Source organism: Daktulosphaira vitifoliae, unplaced genomic scaffold (genome assembly GCF_025091365.1).
Source record: "Daktulosphaira vitifoliae isolate Bord-2020 unplaced genomic scaffold, ASM2509136v1 Scaffold_2, whole genome shotgun sequence".
Lineage (NCBI taxonomy): Eukaryota > Metazoa > Arthropoda > Insecta > Hemiptera > Phylloxeridae > Daktulosphaira > Daktulosphaira vitifoliae.
Window position 1 is genome coordinate 44,693,805 of NW_026099573.1, and position 20,938 is coordinate 44,714,742.

Here is a 20,938-nt window from a genome sequence, read left to right on the forward strand (position 1 = left end):
ACATGAACTATTATGATTGGGAAATGACTCGTTAGTCACACCTCTAGCATGCTGTTTAAGTTAGTCTTTAGTTATTTAGTAGATCTCTATTCCATTGTCGTTTTAGTCTGCGAGGAGGGTTTGAGGGTAAAGTATTTGTTGACATTTTAATAATTATNAGTATTTGTTGACATTTTATTAATTAGCGGGTTTCTATGTAATAATAAATTTTGATGAAATCGTTTGTAGTACATTACTGCAAGTTCTTTTACGTTTTGTATTTGTAGGTCTTTATGTAAATTTACGTTTGTTATATACCATGGGCATTTGGTAATAAGTCTGAGTGCTATTGATTGAAACGATTGAATTGGCCTTATATTTGATGGTTTTGCAGGACCCCAGATTTGGATTCCATAAGACCAAACTGGACGTATTATAGATTTGTACAGTAAAAGTTTTGTTTTGAGTTGGAGTTTTGAAGTAAGGAGAGGACGTAGAAGGTGTAGTCTGTTTCTTGCACTTTTTCTTTTTTCTTTTAGATGGGGGCCCCACGTCAATCGTTTGTCAAGTGTAATTCCTAGGTATTTGATCTCTTCTTTTATAGGTATGGGAATATTGTTCATAATAATTTGAGGACATTCTTGTGGTTTGAAATTTAGAGTGAAGGTGATTTGAGCAGATTTATCTTCATTGATTTTTACTCGCCATTTTTTTGCCCATAAGTCAATAAGGTTGGCATGATATTGTAGTGAAAGACTGGCTTCGATTGGATCATTATTAATTGATAGTACAGCTGTATCGTCTGCGTATGTGGCTAAAATTGTTTTATCCGTTTGAGGGATATCGGCAGTGAATGCATTATAAAGGTCTGGGGATAAATCACTTCCTTGAGGTACACCTGCATTTATTTTTTGGTATGATGAGAATTCATTTCCTTGGCGAACGACAAAGTGTCTGTTTTCCAAATATGATTTTATTATGAGAAAATATGGAGCTGGTAAATAGTGTTTTAATTTGAATAGTAATCCTTCGTGCCAGACCCTATCGAAGGCCTGTGCTACATCCAAAAATAGACCGGTACAATAATGTTTATTTTCAAGTGTTGTTGCAATTTCATCAGTTAATCGGTGTATTTGATGTATTGTTGAATGTCTGTTACGAAACCCAAACTGACTATCTGGTACAATATTATGTGATGATAGAATAGGACGTAGTCTTCTGAGTAATATTTTTTCAAAAAGTTTACCTAATACTGGTAATAAACTTATTGGTCTGTAAGACGTAGAAAGATGTTTTGGTTTGTTTGGCTTTGGTATTAAAATAATAGTTGCAAATTTCCAGATTATCGGAAAATATGATAGTCTTAGCATCGCATTGTAAATGTAGGTTAACAAAATCATGGTTTTTTGTGATACATTTTTTAGAATTTTATTGGTAATTAGATCATAACCGGGTGCTTTCCCTGAAGGAAGTTTTTTTATTAAATATTCGACTTCGCCTGGAGTTGTATATTTGGCTGGTAAAGCCATTGGTAGTGGACATGTTAAGAAGGATTTTATTTCTTCATTGAAATTATTGTCAGAGTATAAATTAGTATTTGGAATGAATGTTTTTGCCAATTGTTCCGCAAAAATGTTGGCTTTGTCTTGGTCCGTTATAGCTAAGGTGCCATTTTCTTGACGAATTGGTGGAATATTTTCTTTTTTTTTTGTGAGCCTTTTAGTTGCTCTCCAGAGAGAACCATTGTTTTGATTCAAAGAGTTTAGGTATAGTTTATACTGATCTGCTTTGTAGACAGATAGTTTCTTTTTTAAAGCATTTGTTAGTCTATTGAGATACTGTTTGTGGCTTGGTAGTCTAGTATTATGCCATTTAGTTCTGGCTCGCCTTTTTTCAATAATTAATTTTTGAATAGTTAAAGGTAATTTTTCCTGGTAATTAGTTAACTGATAGTTGGAGTGTTTTGATGAAATAGTAACTGCTTGCTGAATAATTTGTGTGATGGAGTGGGCTGCTGCATCTATATCTTCTTGAGATTTAAGAGGTATTTTTAAAGTAATTTTGCTATCTAGATTTTGTTTGAAACTATCCCAATTTACAGGCCCGTATGAAAGAGATGGCCTTGTGTTTAATAATGGTTTTTCTTTTATAAAAAGTACTACTGGTGAATGATCACTTGATAAATCAGATACATTTTGAATACTTGTATGTTAACAAAAGTTATGAGCAAAAAAAGTTGTTTTATGGTACCTTATTCATAAACATTTTTTATACCCCCCCCCCCATTATACATTTCAAAATACGCCACTGGTTACATACATGTATGTATTGTCATTTATCATTTATTCAGTTATAAAATACTTCTTTGATCATTCCTTATACCTTATAAGCGTGTCAAATCTTTTTTTCAAATAGCAACATACTTAATTAATAAGCTTAAAAAATTGAAAATGATTACTATAATAAATTAATAGTCAATATCATCTCTTGGATCAGTACTTAGAAAGTTATTCTCATCTTTATATCTATTGTGAGAGGAAGAGTACGACCGGTAAATAACTAGTGATAAAATTAGCAGCACCCACGCCTCACTCCAGTCAATACTTAAAATTGTCAATAACTTCTGAAATATCGAATAAGATTCTGAACAGATTTTAAGTACACAATGACTCTGTCTCAAAATTATAACTTTAAAAACATCATATATTGTATTAAAATATTACAAAAAAAAAAAAATGTTACCAATAAAATAGTTATAAAAGTTTCCCAAAAGAAACGTCTAATTTTGATGATAGATATTCATTTTGACAAAAACGACAAACACTATATAAGACTATCTAAGACAATGAAAACTACTAACTTTTCCCTTTTGCACGTCATATTTTTATATGAATATGACGTGCAGTCATATTAGTCGCTATGAGTAATGTGTTACTTAATGGAAAACTTACTATTCTTAGAGGCTCCTTTATTTTTGAAGAACTTTCTGGTACCTACAGAAAAAATCATTTTTAGAAATTTTGATATTTTAAAGAAATGTGAGTAAAGATTATTGTCAAGTACATTTATACATCTAAATTCAGAAATAAAAAGTGATAAATTATCAATTTAAAAAAAAACAACAGTGAAATTAAATTAATAGAAGTCACTTAAAACAAAATCCGCAAAGATTATTTATTTTACGGAAGTTAGTTATTTTAACTCATTAATTTTTATTAATACTTTAAAGTGAAAAGATCAGTCGTTATTTAAAAACTAGTTTTTTGTAATATTATAAAATATTATTTAGGTAATTTGTTTTCGTATTAAACAAATTATTTAAAAAATTACCACTAATAATGTTAGATTTTATTATTATTATATTATACCTTCGATGCAAAGCTGACGAAGCGTTGGTATTGTGATGTTGTATTTTTTTATGTCTGGACATTAAAATTCTCAGTTCACACTAGATCGATTTTAATCTTTTTAAAACTAAATTACTTTTAATAAATAACACCTCAAAATAACCTAATTTTAATCTAGTTAGATCTATATGCAAATTCAAAAAATTCCCCTCAATTATAGAAATTTAAAAAATATCAAAAAATTATTTTACCGTAAAAAATGACATTTTCATTTTAAAATTTCTATAACTTTTTTTAAACAGTAAAATTTATAAAAAGAAATCGTGAAATTACAAGTATACAAATTTGACAGTCAAAAAAAATGTTATTTTGACTTCATCTAGCTAAAAATAAATTATTTTTATAAAAATGTATTAATTTACATACTAATCTATCTTCCTCTGTTTTAATTGAATCCTGAAATAATTTTATTTAATGAAATTACAAGTATACAAATTTGACAGTCAAAAAAAAAATTATATTGACTTCACCCTTGCTAAAAATAAATTATTTTTATAAAAATGTATTAATTTACATACTAATCTATCTTCCTCTGTTTTAATTGAATCCTGAAATAATTTTATTTAATGAAATTACAAGTATACAAATTTGACAGTCAAAAAAAATTTTATTTTGACTTCATCCTAGCTAAAAATAAATTATTTTTATAAAAATGTATTAATTTACATACTAATCTATCTTCCTCTGTTTTAATTGAATCCTGAAATAATTTTATTTAATGAAATTACAAGTATACAAATTTGACAGTCAAAAAAAAAATTATATTGATTTCACCCTTGCTAAAAATAAATTATTTTTATAAAAATGTATTAATTTACATACTAATCTATCTTCCTCTGTTTTAAATGAATCCTGAAATAATTTTACTTAATTAATTAAAAAATAATACGGCTTACAATATTTAAATTATCTTATATGAAATTTTCTGCTGATTCTAAATCTAGCTTTAGATTTGTTCTATCACAAATAGTTTCTTAGATAATGTCTTATTAGTAATTAAGCAATACTTTCTTCACGAATGAAATTTATAAAAAAATATGAAAAAAATTGTTTTTCTTGAAACTATCCAAATTGTTTTAATTATGTTATGAAATAGTTGTGCGAAAATTTAACTACTGCGACAAGTGTATCCGTTTTTTAGCCTTTTAAACTTTATTATAGCTTTATAACTTATTTAAAATTTGATCATTATATACTAAAAATTCTAGCTGAAATTTTTACTATAACTTTTTTTGGTCGAACTTCTGCTAATAAATTTATTATATTTATAATCTCGGATTTTTGCTGTTCTACGCAAAACTCACGATTTTTTTATCTACCTGTATGTAGTGATCAAACTTTCCTTGTACTTATAGTTGTTCAATTATAGTGGTAATTAAAAATTTAGTTAGCTTTATAAATTTATTTATTATACTTCCTTTAGATAATGTATTTAAACACTATCTTAACAGCAAGTAAAACGGTAAATTTTATCGTTTTACTGTTGGTGTTATATTTTAATATAGTTTTCTAACAGATTAAAGCCTTGGGTCTAAAGAAATTAGGTTACTTTTTTTTAATATGATATATTATACCACATATATAATTGGAATTTTTTTAGCTCAAGTAAACTGATTGTTAACTTAGTAACAACAGCTTGTAGTTATAATTAGGAAAATTATCTAAAATATTGCTCGTGGTAACATATTTATGTTTATTCATTAGTCATTAATATACATGGCTAAGACAGTTTAATAGTAAATACATAACAACTGTTTGATATAATGTCATCGTCATCGTTACAAAAAATAATGCTATATAAAGAAATGTGTTGTACTATTTGATCAGCTTTAATAATCATATACTGGCATTATTAGATTCATAATTGTAAAAATGTATAGTTTTATTTACGTATTCATACGAACACTAAAATAGAATAATTTTCAATTTTTAATAATTTATATACCTGTGACACACTTGATTCAGCCATCTAAACATATTAAAATAATGTTACATTAATTATAGAAACCATAAGTAAATCATTAATATACAAAAATCATTCAGGATAGCGAAAAATGATTTTTATAACTTCAGTTTATTTTTTTTTAAATTAATGCTCACCCTAACAGTAACTATTTAGATCGCATTAGAAATTTAATACTGTAAAAATAAAAAGTATGAACCTTTTTGTGTCTTTGTTTGTTATGTGTCGTCTCTAAATTTGAATTTTATTTCAAGAACCCCAAAATTTATTTAGATTATTGCATCACTGTATAGCAAATAATAACTTAAATCACATAATATTACAAAGTCACACAAACAAAAAACATTTTTTCGGGTCTGAAAGTCGGACTATGTATACTATATGTTTTTGGGATCGATGAATACAAACCGAGGTCCGAAAAACTTCAGCATGTCAGAGTTTCGACATAATCTTCAAAAACCCAATCAAACCAATACGTAATTTGGATAAATATTTTTCATTAGTTTTTTTCAATATCAAAATCTGACGTACTGGAGCATTTGCAACTACACATTTGGGTTCAGAAACGCAAAAATCATATAGTAAACATGTTGTGACCTTTAGAACCAAAAAAATATTTTTTTGCGCGGCGGCTGTGTAAAATATAAAATAATTGATAAGAAAAAATTGGGTATTTCATACTTCAATAACGTAAACTTTGATATTTATATAGAATAATTTCTTTAAAATTCAAAATATTATCCAAACTTCAACAATTTTAATATTTAAAAAATCGTACATTATCTTGTGTGTCAACGACATTTTCATTTAACCATTTAATGAAATCTTCTAAATTTTTTTGACTTTCTGCAAAAATGGTATAAATAAAAAATTGTTTTTACATCTTATGTTTTTAAATGTTTAGCCATACCATTATTAACTGCGTTACACCTAATTGACCTATTTCTAAAATAGAAATGGTTTTTATCTTTTGTAGTCACCTATAATATAAAATGTAAAATATAGGAATTCAGCAAAGTGGAAATGAAGCATTTTTTAGTTAAGAGTAAACGTCACATATAGAAAATAATTGTACTATAATATAGTATAACTGAACATATTATGATCAGCTTTAATAATTATATACATATTAAATTCATAATTAATATAAAAAATATAGTTTTATTTTTAAGTGGACTCGAATATATTATTATTGTCAACTATTTAGAATTAATATAACTGTGGCAGAGTTAATTCATCCGCCTAAAATATATAGTAAAATGACTATATTAATTATAAAACTAACTGGTAATAATTTATATATAGTGTTCAGTAAAAAAAAACACGGGTTTCTATTTTTCTCATTGCTTATAACAATTGACCTGTTTCGTTACTGAACATTCTCTGTATAAAAATTATTCACGATACAGAAAAATAATTTTTATCACGGATTCATTTTTATTTACTATCATAAATCAAATTTTTAGAATGTTTAACTATAACTATATAACTTTTTTTAATTAATTCTCGATTTTATTGTTATTTTATTTTTATAGTAAAATACTTAAAATTAATTTTATTTTGACTTAATCCCAGCTAAAAATGAATTATATTTAAAAAACTTATTTATTTACGTACTGATCTATTTTCATCTGTTCTAGTGGAGTCCTGAAATTATTTTATTTTATAATTAAAAATAACATAAGTAGTATACCATATTAGAATAATATTTTTCAGAATTATTTATATGAAAATAATTATTTAGCAAATCAATAAATGAAAAATTAAGTATCGTAAGATAATAGGTAATAACATATTATTTATACTAAACATGAATTTAATTTATTGATGTACCTATAGCTAAAAGAATCAAAATTAGTTCATTAAAATTATCGGGAATATCATTTAGGTTAAGTTAAATTTGTTTTCAATTAAAACTTAAAATTTAGTAAAAATGACAAAATACCTCGTCAATAAATTCAAAATCCGAACTTTTAGAACTCTATGTTCAGAAAGTTAGACGGAAGTTTCATCTACTTTTCCTAATTTTATATCAATGTGGGGGGGTTGTATAGACTTAGTGAACCCTTCCAGTATTACTATACGGCACTGTTCCTCTTTGGTATTAATATAATAACAAAGTTGACTTATCTTTATTGTAGTAAATCAAAATGTACGAAACTTTTTACTATTTACACTAATTACACCAGTAGATTGATCAATTAATTTTCTTAATAATGTATAGTTTTATTTACTATTTTAGGCGAACACAAATGTATTATAACTATCAATTTTTTATAATTTATATACCCGTGGCAGAGTATAAAAGTGAAGTTCATTTAATGTTCAGTATTGTGGAGTTGAAGTATTTTTATGGATTAGTATTGATTGAAATTTTACAGCGATAAAATACTATCATAAAACGCTTCGACGCATGTTTGAAGTATATTAACTTTAGAGGTTGATTAGTCACAGATATTACTTTTATACACAGATATACTTTTATAAATCATACGTAACATTAAACAAGCTTTAATTTTAAATTATTTAAGCATTACGTTTCATTGCAAAATATTACAAAATGATTAATTCCTAATTGCAATTTTATCATTCCTAAAAATCGTAACTCTTTTATAATTTATCTAATTATTCAGTAAGGATGAAAACACGCATTTCAAATTGTTAGAATGATAGGTATGGACATACCTACCCGCTGGCAAATAGTAAATATCCCCCTTTAAACCTCCAACCAAAAAAAAAAACCTTATCAACAGAGTAATATACCCAAAGGTGAAGTTAATATTTAGGAACCTCTATGGCATCGGGCCCACCATATAACCTTATCACAGTGCCGTGCTCTGCTAAAGTTAACCTTTTTTTGACTTCATGTGGAATAAATTTACCACAAGAAAGGGATATCTTATGAAAATCAGGGGTCCCATTAAGTAAAACTTGTGAAAACAACGAAAAACCATAGAAAAATATATCAGTTAAATTTTAGGCTGGTTAGAGTTTTAAAAGCAATTTTGTAATAAATTTGATTTCAAAAATTATTAATCTTACAAATTCGAAAAAAAAAATAATTTAAGTCAATTATCTTATGAGTTATTTAAAAAATGTTTGAAAATCCGAAATAATTTCGGTTCCTAGCCTTGGTAGTCATTATGCCTATTCTTTTAATAACTAAAAATTAACTAATTAATATTAAATGAGTTTACTAGTTTTCCCAATTTTTCCGAACTCTAAAATATTTAAAACATGCAATGGCTTTATCAATTTTTTGATGAATGATGAATTATGAATGATCCATAAAAATATACTGAGTAATTATTTTTGTTAATATTTGTATGAACCATAATAAATTTTAAGTATATTATAAGAAAAACTATTTCCAAAGGTAATTCTTGTGATATATTTTGTATCTAACTTAAATGAAAACCTATAATTATAATTGTTTTATTTTTAAATTAATAATTTAATAATATTTGAATTTTTAAAGTTACCTGAGACTGAGTTGAATTTAGTGCACTTGTTACCAATAAATAATGTGAACAAAATATAATAATATAAATGTTTTTTGAATTCATATTGATAGATTCAACTTGTATGATTCTTAAAATTATCACTAAAGAAATTATTTTTTCCTTTTTAAGGAAAATTTTTTGTTCAAAAACTTTATGCAACTAATCACACACATTTATTTTTACAATAATTGTCATTATTAGCAAATATTGAATCAAGATACTTGCTCACTGTTTAATATCTTTTGAGGCAATCTATATAATTAAAATGTTATTTTTGTAATAATAGTTTATGATTTTTCATTTAATTCTGCGAATAAACCATAAATCTTTTTTTTTTTAATTATTGTGTACATTCTAATTCGTAAATAATTTTTATTCAAGTTTTTGTATCTCACAATGTTATAAACTATTAAATTCAAACAAAATTTAAATTATAACTAAATATTAAAGATTTAAAATAAGTAAATATTGGGTCAATCCATGTCAAATCATCCAGAAGTGGTTGCACGACCACCTCATATTTTTCTGAAATTTTCAGGGTTTATTCATTATGCTATATTTAGATTAAAACAATTTTTTTTTTTTTATGATCTTCCCATTTTTATAGCTATTTCAATGTAAAAAAACCCAGCCCAGGGGAGTCGCGGCACAGTGGTGCCGTGGTATAGTTGGATCAAGTATAATGATATCTGACAGTGATTAAAATCACTATCAAAAATAAACGCTTCGATGCAAATCTTTAGATAGTGTTTAATTTTAAAAAAATTGGTGTTTTATTCCAAAAGCTACTTGATCTGCTGGTTCNAATTGGTGTATTATTCCAAAAGCTACATGATCTGCTAGTCCCTTATTAATATCTTGGTAAGATAAAGTATGTCGAATGAAAAAGGGATTATTAAAAAATATTATTTCTCATAAAAAAATTGTGTTGATCCATACACTTTTCAATAAGTTATAGCATTATAAAGTTAAAAATGTAAATTATAAAATTGAGAATTTTCACACAAAAATTGAATTCAGTAGTCATTTTTACCGTGAAGACAAAATAAAGTCCGAAAATTTTTTTTTTTTCAAATTAATGTACATTATATTAGCTATAATTTAAGATATATATAAAAGTGTCAGCCCTTCCGGAACATTTTCAAAAGTTATGTTGAAAAAGTTAATTTTTTGTGAAAAAGTTGTCATTTTAAATCCCCACCTGTGGGCAGAAAAAAGGTCAAATTTACAAAAAATATATACCAAATGATAGGAAAAGACATCAAGCATCTATAAAAAAAAAAATTATATTCATATGTTTATTTTTGAAAAAGTTACGGCAGTTTTTAGTAAAAAAAATTTCGATAATTTCGAAAATTAGCGATTTTTAAATTTGTAATTTTTTTGGAGGTTTCCCACATTTACGAGGAACAAGGGAAATTTTTTCAATTTTGAAGGATAATGTCTTCGACTAGATACGATTTGTTATTTTTTGACGTATCGTTGAAAGAAATCCGTTCGATGAGAGCTGAGAAAAAGTGGTAACAGACACAAAAAATAAAAAAAAAAAATAAAAATAAACACATCATAGTAAAACCAATACCTTCTTAGCTTCGCATCGAAGCTAAAAAGTTAAAAATAGCTAGATCGTTAAAAAACACACAAATTATTCAATTTCAACTCAATCGAATTAAAATTTTAGATTTGACCCTATTATAACTTAAAGTTTACATTAAAAAAAAAACCCAGCACAGGGGGGTCGCGGCACAATGGTGACTGACATAGTTGGATCAAGTATAATGCTTCTAACAGTGATTAAAATCACTATCAAAATAAAACGCTTCGATGCAAATCTTTTGATAGTGTTTAATTTTAAAAAATTAGTGGATTATTCCAAAAGTTACATGATCTGCTAGTTCCTTATTAATATCCTGATTAAGATAAAGCATGTCGAATGAAAAAGGAATTATAAAAAAATATTATTTTTCATAAAAAAATTGTGTTGATCCATACACTTTTCAATAAGTTATAGCATTATAAAGTTAAAAATGTAAAAAACAAAATCGAGAATTTTCACACAAAAATAGCATTCGGTAGCCATTTTCACCATGAAGACAAGTCCATAAGTCAAATTTTTTTTTCCATAATAAAGTACATTTCATTAGCTTTAATTTAAGATATATATAAAAGTGTCAGACTTTCCGGAACATTTTCAAAAGTATTACATTGAAATAGCTATAAAAATGGGAAGATCATAAAAAAAAAAAAATTGTTTTAATCTAAATATAGCATAATGAATTAACCCTGAAAATTTCAGAAAAATATGAGGTGGTCGTACAACCACTTCTGGATGATTTGACATGGATTGACCCTATTATCTTATACGGTAGCTTTTATTAGTTACTGTTAACTAATTTTATTTAAAATTAAAACAAATTAAATTAAATTTTATTCTTTAATACCTCTATGTCTAAATTTCTTATTGCTCTTAAACTTAAATTTTATTTTTAAAAACATAATAATAATATATGACTGTTTTTAACTATTGTATAATGTGGTAACTTTAAAATAGAACAAAAATGTTTAATATTGTTATAGTTAAAATAAAAAAAGTATTACCAGAGTTACTTCATTTTACGGTATCATTTTATTTGTTATTTGTTGTACACATTTAATGATACTTTTAAGACTGCAAACTATGTTATTTTATTGATTAATTTTTTTATAATATAAAGTTATTTTATTCATTTATTAATGTATTGATAGTAACAAATAATAATAGTCATATATTTATTCCCTTATTTATTATAATTATTCAGAATATATTTCATTAAATACAAATAAATTGAAAACAGAATATATCATCGTAATGTGTGTCTCTATAATACTAAATTATAGCTTACTATAATACTTACAATACTTATAATACTTGTTAGTATTATTATACTATAAGCTTACAATACTTCACAAAATTTAATTATTGTATATTTAAATCTGACTACACTTTTCTTATAAACTTTAGGAGAAAATTGTTTAATTTATAAAATTTGATGGGTCGTTAACAATTTTAATCATATATTGAATTACAAACATTTTCATACAAAGAATGCATATGAAACGTGGGCGAAGTATACGTACACCAGTAATAGCTGCATCCCACTTTCATTCTCAAGCAGAAATTTCTGTAATGTACCAACATTGACAACGGGTGCAGTACTGCACCAGTACTGACAACTGACCTATGACTAGCCTGAAATGGCGTAGTAATGAGCGACGTCTTGTCTAATTACTGATCTAGTATTGGTTACTATAGTATTAGTATACAGAGTTAAAAATATTATATGTAATATTTTATATGAATATGCAAATTTGTCATATGTGTATAGCTAATATAATATATTTTACTTTAAAAAAATTATACAAAACAATACCTAGTTTAATACATGTAACGAATAATCTTTAAATAAAATCTAACCCAACAAAAAGTTTTAATGTACTGATTAATTCTCTCCCCTAAAATTATTTTATATCATTTATAGATATATAACAATATTCATATAATAATTCATACATTTTTGGGGGGCACATTTTTCAAATGGAGTTTAAACATGGGGTTAAGAATATCATGTTTACTGCAAAAAACATGTTATGTCTTCTGAGTGATCAATTTATTTATAATTTCTAGTCTTAATATTCAAATAAAAGACTGACGATCTTGGCTCAACCCGTCATTTAAATTAAGCTCTTCATTATTAGTTCACTAAATATTATTATAAACATGTTACGAGAAGAGAAGAATCGGAAGCCGTAAGAATAGTTGTAAAAATGAATGTTGAAGGAAGAATAGTTAGAGGAAGACCAAAAAAGAGATGGAGAGATGTTATTGAATGCGATATGAATACAGCTGATGTGAGCGTAGAGGATGTGGGAGATCGTATCAAGTGGAAGTTTAGGATAAGGGTGGCCGACCCCAAGTAATTAGGAATAAGGCGAGGAAGAAGAAGAAGATGTATACGAAGTTAAATGATAAAAATAAAGTTGAAATTTTAAAACCAGAAAATTACTTTGTATCTTATACCATAAGACTGTGAGAGTGGTATAATGTACAACGTGGTTTTAAACTGTACGTTCAGTAGTATCACCACTAAAACACTAATTGATACAAGTATTGTGCGTTGTCCAATTATGTAGCCAAAAAGAACAGCAGTGATTGGTTTTGTTCTAGAAATATATTTATGAAGCAAACTACGCGCTTATAATTTATTGAGTAATTTACCAAGTCGATTATTATGGTTTATGGATTCAAGACAATTTACTTTCGTTTATTGTGTAACGGTCACTCAAACTAGTATTTTATGTTATTTTTTCCCTTACATCTCATTTGTAAAGGCTAGACTTAAAGTGAAGTAATTATTATTTCGAATAAAATGGATTAAACTAGAAAAATAATTTTTCAAATTTAACTCTTTCTCACATATAATAATTTATATATACTAATATATATTATTGTATTTTCACTATTTGTATTAATTAGTTAGATGCAGACAAAAAGTGTATGAGATTAAGAAATTGTATTATAAGAAAAATAGTTAAATTAGTTAATACCGCTTTGGCTTTAACTCCCACGTGCATTATTATCTTAATATTTTAAGTAATTATTTTTAATTGCAAAGGGGCTTTTATGTCGGCCTGTAACAACAACATGGTTTGCCACTTGTATAACGACTAGCTATAGTAGCAAGGGTCGCCACCACCTAGGCGAGGTGTCACACCTATCAGATATGATTATAGGACTATAGGAATTTAATTTTAAGTTAATTAAAAGTATAATCTAAGTTATGTGTCGTTATATGTATAAATGATAATACCTCGTGGTTTATTAACCACAATTACGTCAACGTAAAACCAAAGTTTCTTCTTTTAGTGGTGTATTGACACAGCTAATAAACAAAGATAAATATTTTGATTTATAAGTGTAAAATGATGACAGTTTAAAGAATTATTATAGATAACAATAAAAGTTTACAATCTGATGAAATTTCATCAGATGAAGTCACTGAATCTTTTGAATTAGATTTGAAATTAAAAAGAAAAATATCCTCACTAAATACAAAAAGTATATTTGACATTAATAACGTAATATTTAAGTTTTACTATGTCATTTCAATAGTACTATTGAGCTTAACAACATTTATTTTTATTTTTAATTATTGTGAAAATAATTATAAAGTCAATATATAGCCACTGATGTTTCTAAAAGTATTTATAGTATAGTAACTTTTTTTTTAAATTTTCTATCATTTTTTTCCTTATTTTAAACATTTTTGTGTAACAGTCTAGAATATTAAAAAAGTAGCAAATCTGCTATTTAAAAATTTTACATATTAGTCATTATATAAATAAATTGTTTAACAATTTGATTTCAGATATTTTAACTAAAAAATCTAAAGTACATCAAGATTTTTCTGGTTCGTCAAAAAGTCAAAAAAAAGTAATATAAATAGTAGCTATATATTATATATAGTAGATACACTTAAGTATTTTTAATTTATTTTATTTTACATGCATACAGCAATGCTAAAACTGATTTAAATATAATGAATAAATTAGTAAGAATTTCTTTTATATTAATACTATGATTATATATATATATATATATATANTTTGGAAATTTGTATAGAAAGTAGAGTTTTTTCAACTTAACTTTTGAAAATCTGTGTCTTTTGAATATATATATATATATATATATGGTAATATAATTTAATATTCTTTATTTCTTAAGAATGTTTTATGATTATGTATGTTAGTAAAGGTGCAGAAATATCTAACAAAAATTGTATCTCGTATTTTGTTTAAAAATGTACTATTGGCATTCAGTACCAGAAGGGTGTGCTAAGGAGTTAAAAATGTAATTTTTCTGGGACACAAACTTATAGTTTTTTAATAAGTATTATCCGTAACATAAGTCTGTTAACAAAATATTGTACTTTGTCTTATTGTTTCTTAGATGTACTAACTTTCAAACTTCCAGAGGTAACAAAATAATAGATATACATCCAACTCAGTCGCTGTTTTCTGTATTAAAATTCTTCTACTCAACAAGCATTTTTCCTAACATTGTTATTGATCCTCCAACATTTTATGTAAGATTGACTATTTAAAAATTTTGAAAAATAAAATATTTATTTTGTTGTTAGAGATAACACGTAGCCTCACTACTTTTGTCACCTTTCCAAATCGTCACCCGGTTACGTGTACATGGAAGTTTAACTGACCAATAACTCTTGTCATGCGCCATGGTGCAAAGTCCAGCATGGCCGACGACAACCCACCGCAAATATACGTGGAAGTCAACATTGTTGCACCTCACAAAACGCGCCGTGTACCGTTCGGTTAACACAGTTCGAATCAAAATCGCGCCATCTAGATTCTCGTCTACAACGTCTCATCACCCATTAAACGGACTCATTTTATTAACACTTATTGTGCGAGATAATTATTCCATATACATAAATAAATTTTTGTTCTGTGTATTATACAGCTCAACGCCAATACTTTTATCTATAAAATCGTGTGTCGCTTACATTATTGTGTTTCGACACACTCCCACATCAATATGCTTTGTATATTACTCAAACAAGCTACTTGTATCAAGTTTGATCAGTCACTAAACTTTTATAACCTCTTTTTTGATCTTTGGGTTAATTGAAAAAAATCTATGATGTTCGTTTTCAAAAAAATTAAGCAAACATGTTGTTAAAACAGGAAAAATGTCATAAAAACAAGCGTTATAAGTCCACTATTAAGAGTTACTAAATCACAACTTATATGAGTTTAGTTCATTTGTTTGTAAAATTAACAGTAATGATCAAACCGATCAGTTAAAACAAATTTTAAAGTTTTTGTTAATTTTGTAAAAGCGCGTACACCAGAATTATTGTTATTATTAGAAAATGAGACCAAACCATAAATAATTTTATGACTTAGAATAGAATATTGCTGCTAAAGTTAGTTATTATACGATTTCCTTTCAATTAAAAAACCTTATAATATTAAATATTTTTAAATTATACTTTTGCTTACTACTATTTTTATAAGAAATCGCAAATACGTTTTGTAGTTAATACGTTTTGAGATAAAAACCTTTTCATTTCATGTAAACAGTCAGAAACCATTTTGAAAATAAAATTTTTGTTTTAGGTAGCTTAAGAACAAAAATTTAAATAATTTCAAAACGATTTTGAGTTAGCCATGTAAAAAAGGTTTAATTATGATTTAGCCTAAAATAACATTATTTAAAACGTTATATTTGAAACAAAAACAGCCTTGTACATTTGTGTATTAACCCTAAATTTCTTTTTGTATTTAAATGGCTTTGAATTATTTTTGATTTTTTATTTTAAAAGCTCAATAGAAACGTATATTATCAATTCATTAAATAATAATCCTAAAATATGAGTTAATATATATTTTTATAGGATTAATACTTAATAATTTATAATAAGCAAGTTATTTAATTCATTTTTTTAAATTTTAGGTGTTTTTTTATAAAAATATATATATATTTCTTATGCTATATTATCACAAAATACCAATCCACTAAAATGGATGCACTGTTGTGCCACCGATAAGACATGAGATTTATCGATTGGCATCGTTCTACCTTAACACCGGACACTACTTGTAAAACCATGTACTTTAATTTTCCGTGGAACTCGAAGAGAGTAACAAGTCAGCTACAAGTGAGTGGTGAAATATATCATGACATCCAGCGACAGTGGAAGTGGCCACGGGTCGGGAGGTTTATCATACCATCGTAACAGTCAACAACAGCATAAAAATCATATCGGGGGCTGCAGTGTACCAGTTATCGTGTCAACAAGGTGCAATATACCCAAGTCACCGTCTCGTGACAAAGATTTGATTGTGACTGGTTTAAAATATGCTTCTGGATCATCATTAACTTCTTTAGCACGAGTCCCTAGTCCTAACCCGGATATGAAAATGTTTACTAAAAGGTAAATATCCTTTTAAAAGTCGTTGAAAAATCTATTTTTCAAATTACAAGCAACATTGGTACTCATTCGTTAAAAAAAATTAAATATTAAAAATTATGAAGCTAAATCTTATTAAATAATAAACATTGGGGTTGAATATATATATTTGTGACTTTCTATTTTTCTTTTAAATGCAATTAACTTTACGAAATTACTGTTTATATCATTGGAATTTCCAAAGTCAACAAAATAATTTTTAACAAAATAAAAATAATATCAACTATTTGCAACTTTTGCTTTCCTTCACGTAAAATAAATATTATATCTGTTTTAGTAAAAAATCTTTTTAATTTAACAAAATTGAAATCCATTAAATTTTAAAAAAAAATGTTTTTATTTTTTTTTACAAAAAAAGTTGTATTTGATTATTTAGACAATTTGAATTGAATAAATTAAAAATTTAACGTTATTTAAATTAGAATTTAGTAGAAATTATACTTAAGTCTATCAATATCTTACAGTAAATAGATTTTGTTTTTTTTTAGCAACAATTTATAACAGTTTTGCTACACAAAACATTTTATGTTTTTAGCTTTGATGCAAAACTGAGAATGTATTAATTTTACTATAATGCGTTTTTTTTTACGTCTGTAGCCACTTTTTCTTAGCTCTCATCAAACCGATTTCTTTCAACCAATCGTTAAAATATCACAATTTGTATCTAGTTTAAATCATTGCCCTTAAAAGTTAAAAAATTCTCCTCATTTCCTGTAAATAGAGAAAATCTCCCAAAAATAATTGTTGACATTTTTTTCATTATTTTCTCTTAAAACTGCCATAACTTTATGAAAAATAACGTACCAAAATAATTTTATAATTAAATAGATACCTTAGGAATTTTCCTTTTATTTAATATCATTTCTTTAATGTTTTGACCTACCCACAAGGAAAATTCAAAATAGTAACTTTTTTACAAAAGTCAGATTTTTCAAATGAACTTTTAAAAATGTTTCGGAAATACTGCGTTCTTTAAACATGTGTTAAATTAAACCTTATGATACGTATTATTCATTAAAAAAAAAAAAATTGTCCCGACGAGATAAGTCGTCTATGTGCAAATATTCTTTATATTTCCACTTCCTTTTATACAGGGGACGTTCAAAACTTTAAAATTCGTATTAAAAATAGAACTTTTTCAACTTGACTTATGAAAATGTTCTGGTAATACTGTGTTTTTTAAATACATTTTAAATTAAAACTTATATTACGTACTATAAGTTAAAAAAAAAAAAATATCCCGAAGACTTATTCTCTATGTACAAGCGCAGTCGAAGTTGATAAAAAAAATAGGAATTAATATTGCTTTTGAAATAATCCATGAATTTCTTAAAATTAAACACTACCTACAGATTTGAATCGATGCGTTTCTTATGATAGATATTTAATAACTATCAGATATCTTATATTTGTCCCAACTATGCCACGTCCAAACTGTGACATAACCCCACTGTGCTACCATTTTTTTTTATAAAAATTCATTCTATTTAAATATAATTTATTTGTAATCTCGATAGATATAAACTCTTCAATGGAACTAAGTCTACAAACTTAACAACGGAAATAGTGATCTCAATTAAATTAATAATTCCGTTTGTTTCTGATTTTAAAAAATTTACAAAAACAAAGAATTTATATAAACATTTGTCGGATAAACGCTCGATCAACTGATAATGATTAATAAAACGAGTTATAACACTTCTGGTACTTTACACCTCCCCTAAAAATATGAGATTCGTTATTTAGAATAAGTCCCATAAAAATCATTAAATATGTAACCCTATTTGCACATTTATATTTATTTATTTCATTTTGATGTGGTAAATCGTTTTATAATATTTATTGTATTGTTTTTTACACATAAATAGAATGTATTAGGCGTTAAAATAAATATGAAAGAAGATGTTTGAAAATGACACAATATTGCATATTTTTTTTTCTATCAAATATTTGTGTTCATGATATAAAATGAATTTTGTTGTTCTATTAAAATTTATTAAGTTAAATACAGCTTGTTTATAGTCTTTAAATTCGCATACTTCTTATTTGTACATAATATTTAATCAAGTTAATTTATTTTGTATCTACGTTATAATAAGCAAAGTTAAATAAACAGTATGCTAAAAATATTTTTGGTACTCGGACATCTTAGGAAACTATTTTTTGCTTCGATGCGAAACTGAGAAGGTATTAATTTTACTATGATAAGTTTTTTTTTTTGTGTCTGTTACCACTTTTTTCACCGCCGAACCGACTTCTTTTAACAATACGTCAAAAGATCAAAAATCGTATCTAGTCAAAGAAATTACCCTCAAAAATTGAAAAAAAATTCCTTCATTCCCCGTAAATGAGGGAAATCTCTAAAAAAATTACAAATTTCAAAATCGCAAATTTTTGAAATTTTATTAACTTTTTTACTTAAAAATGCAATAACATTTCTTTTTATAGATGCATGTCTTTACCTAACAATTGGTATATTATTTTTATAAATCTAACCCTTTATGTGTCCACAGGGGGGGATTTAAAATGAAGAATTTTTCAAAAAAATTAACTTTATCAACTTAACTTTTGAAAATATTCCGGAAGGTCTGACACTTTTATATATATCTTAAATTAAAGCTAATGTAATATACTTAATTATAAAAAAAAAAAATTTTCTACTTTATTTTGTCTTCACTGTGAAAATGACTACTAAATGCTATTTTTGTGTGAAAATACTCGATTTTATTTTATACATTTTTAACTTTATAATGCTATAACTTATTGAAAAGTGTATGGATCAACACAATTTTTTTATGAAAAATAGTATTTTTTAATAATCCCTTTATCATTCGAAATACTTTATCTTATTTAGAACTTTAACCATTTCATTTGAACTTTTTCAAATTAACTTTTGAAAGTTTTCGTAAATACTGACAATTTCATATATATATTAAATTAAAGCTAATATTATATAATTTTATATTAAAAAAAAAATGTCTGACTGTATTTTGTCTTCACGGTGAAAACGGATATCAAAGTTAAAAAAAAAATATGATTTTGTAAAAAAAATTTTTTTTATATTTTTAACTTTTAAAGCTATAACTTTTTGAAAAATGTATGGATCATTATATTTTTTTAAGATAAGTACTATTTATATTTATATATTATTAATAAATATATTTATTCATTTATTCATATTTTACACTTATAAATCATAAAACTTGTAATCAGAATATAATTAAGGAAATAGGGAATGATGTAGATTTTGGAATAATACATTCATTTTTAGCTTCGATGCGAAGCTGAGAAGGTATTGGTTTTACTAAGATGTGTTTTTTTTTTTTGTGTCTGTTACCACTTTTTCTCAGCTCTCACCGAACCGATTTCTTTCAATGATACGTCAAAAGATCACAAATCGTATAAATGATAGGTAAAGACATCATGCATCTACAAAAAAAAGAATTATATTGATCCATAGATCTTTCAAAAAGCTATAGCATTATAAAGTTAAAAATATAAAAAAGAATTTTTTTACAAAAATCATATTTTTTTTATTAACTTTGATGTCTGTTTCACCGTGAAGATAAGATAAAGTCCGAAATTTTTTTTTTTTCATGATAAAGCATATTACATTAGCTTTAATTTAAGATATATATAAAAGTGTCAGACCTTCCGGAACATTTTCAAAATTTAAGTTAAAAAAATTAATTTTTTGTGAAAAAGTTGTCATTTTAAATCCCCCTTGTGGGCAGGTTAAGGGTTAAATTTATGAAAAAATATACCAAATGAAAGGTAATGATATTATGCATCTATATAAAAAAAAATTATATCGATATGTTCATTTTTGAAAATGTTATGGCACTTTTAAGTAAAAAAAATTGAAAAAATTAGCAATTTTTAAATTTGTAATATTTTTGGAGGTTTCCCCCATTTACGGGGAACGAGGGAAATTTTTCAATTTTGAAGGGTAATGTCTTCGACTAGATACGATTTGTGATCTTTTGACGTATCATTGAAAGAAATCGGTTCGGTGAGAGCTGAGAAAAAGTGGTAACAGACACAAAAAAAAAA

General features: G+C 25.7%; 2 protein-coding genes across 10 annotated transcripts in view; one reads left to right on the plus strand and one right to left on the minus strand.

Moving 5' to 3' along the window:
• LOC126899262 (uncharacterized) overlaps positions 1 to 8,971 on the minus strand; it is a 14,417-nt gene extending 5,446 nt beyond the window's left edge. The window contains exons 1-11 of one of the 9 annotated variants that reach the window (XM_050673964.1): positions 8,832 to 8,960; positions 8,547 to 8,570; positions 6,967 to 6,996; positions 6,260 to 6,329; positions 6,128 to 6,195; positions 5,332 to 5,355; positions 4,209 to 4,238; positions 4,057 to 4,086; positions 3,905 to 3,934; positions 3,753 to 3,782; positions 2,931 to 2,972 (exon numbers count right to left, since the gene is read on the minus strand). In XM_050673964.1, the coding sequence (XP_050529921.1) occupies positions 2,931 to 2,972; positions 3,753 to 3,782; positions 3,905 to 3,934; positions 4,057 to 4,086; positions 4,209 to 4,238; positions 5,332 to 5,355; positions 6,128 to 6,195; positions 6,260 to 6,329; positions 6,967 to 6,996; positions 8,547 to 8,570; positions 8,832 to 8,915 (462 nt within the window). In that variant the 5' untranslated portion in view covers positions 8,916 to 8,960. Of the gene's footprint in view, positions 1 to 2,930; positions 2,973 to 3,752; positions 3,783 to 3,904; positions 3,935 to 4,056; positions 4,087 to 4,208; positions 4,239 to 5,331; positions 5,356 to 6,127; positions 6,196 to 6,259; positions 6,330 to 6,966; positions 6,997 to 8,546; positions 8,571 to 8,831 lie in introns of all 9 variants that reach the window. The other 8 variants (XM_050673965.1, XM_050673968.1, XM_050673966.1 and 5 more) reach the window with 8 other exon arrangements.
• A 7,518-nt stretch (positions 8,972 to 16,489) lies between these two features.
• LOC126899253 (uncharacterized) overlaps positions 16,490 to 20,938 on the plus strand; it is a 15,772-nt gene continuing 11,323 nt past the window's right edge. Inside the window, exon 1 of the mRNA XM_050673943.1 lies at positions 16,490 to 16,849. Within this exon, the coding sequence (XP_050529900.1) occupies positions 16,593 to 16,849 (257 nt within the window). The 5' untranslated portion in view covers positions 16,490 to 16,592. The remainder of the gene's footprint in view (positions 16,850 to 20,938) is intronic.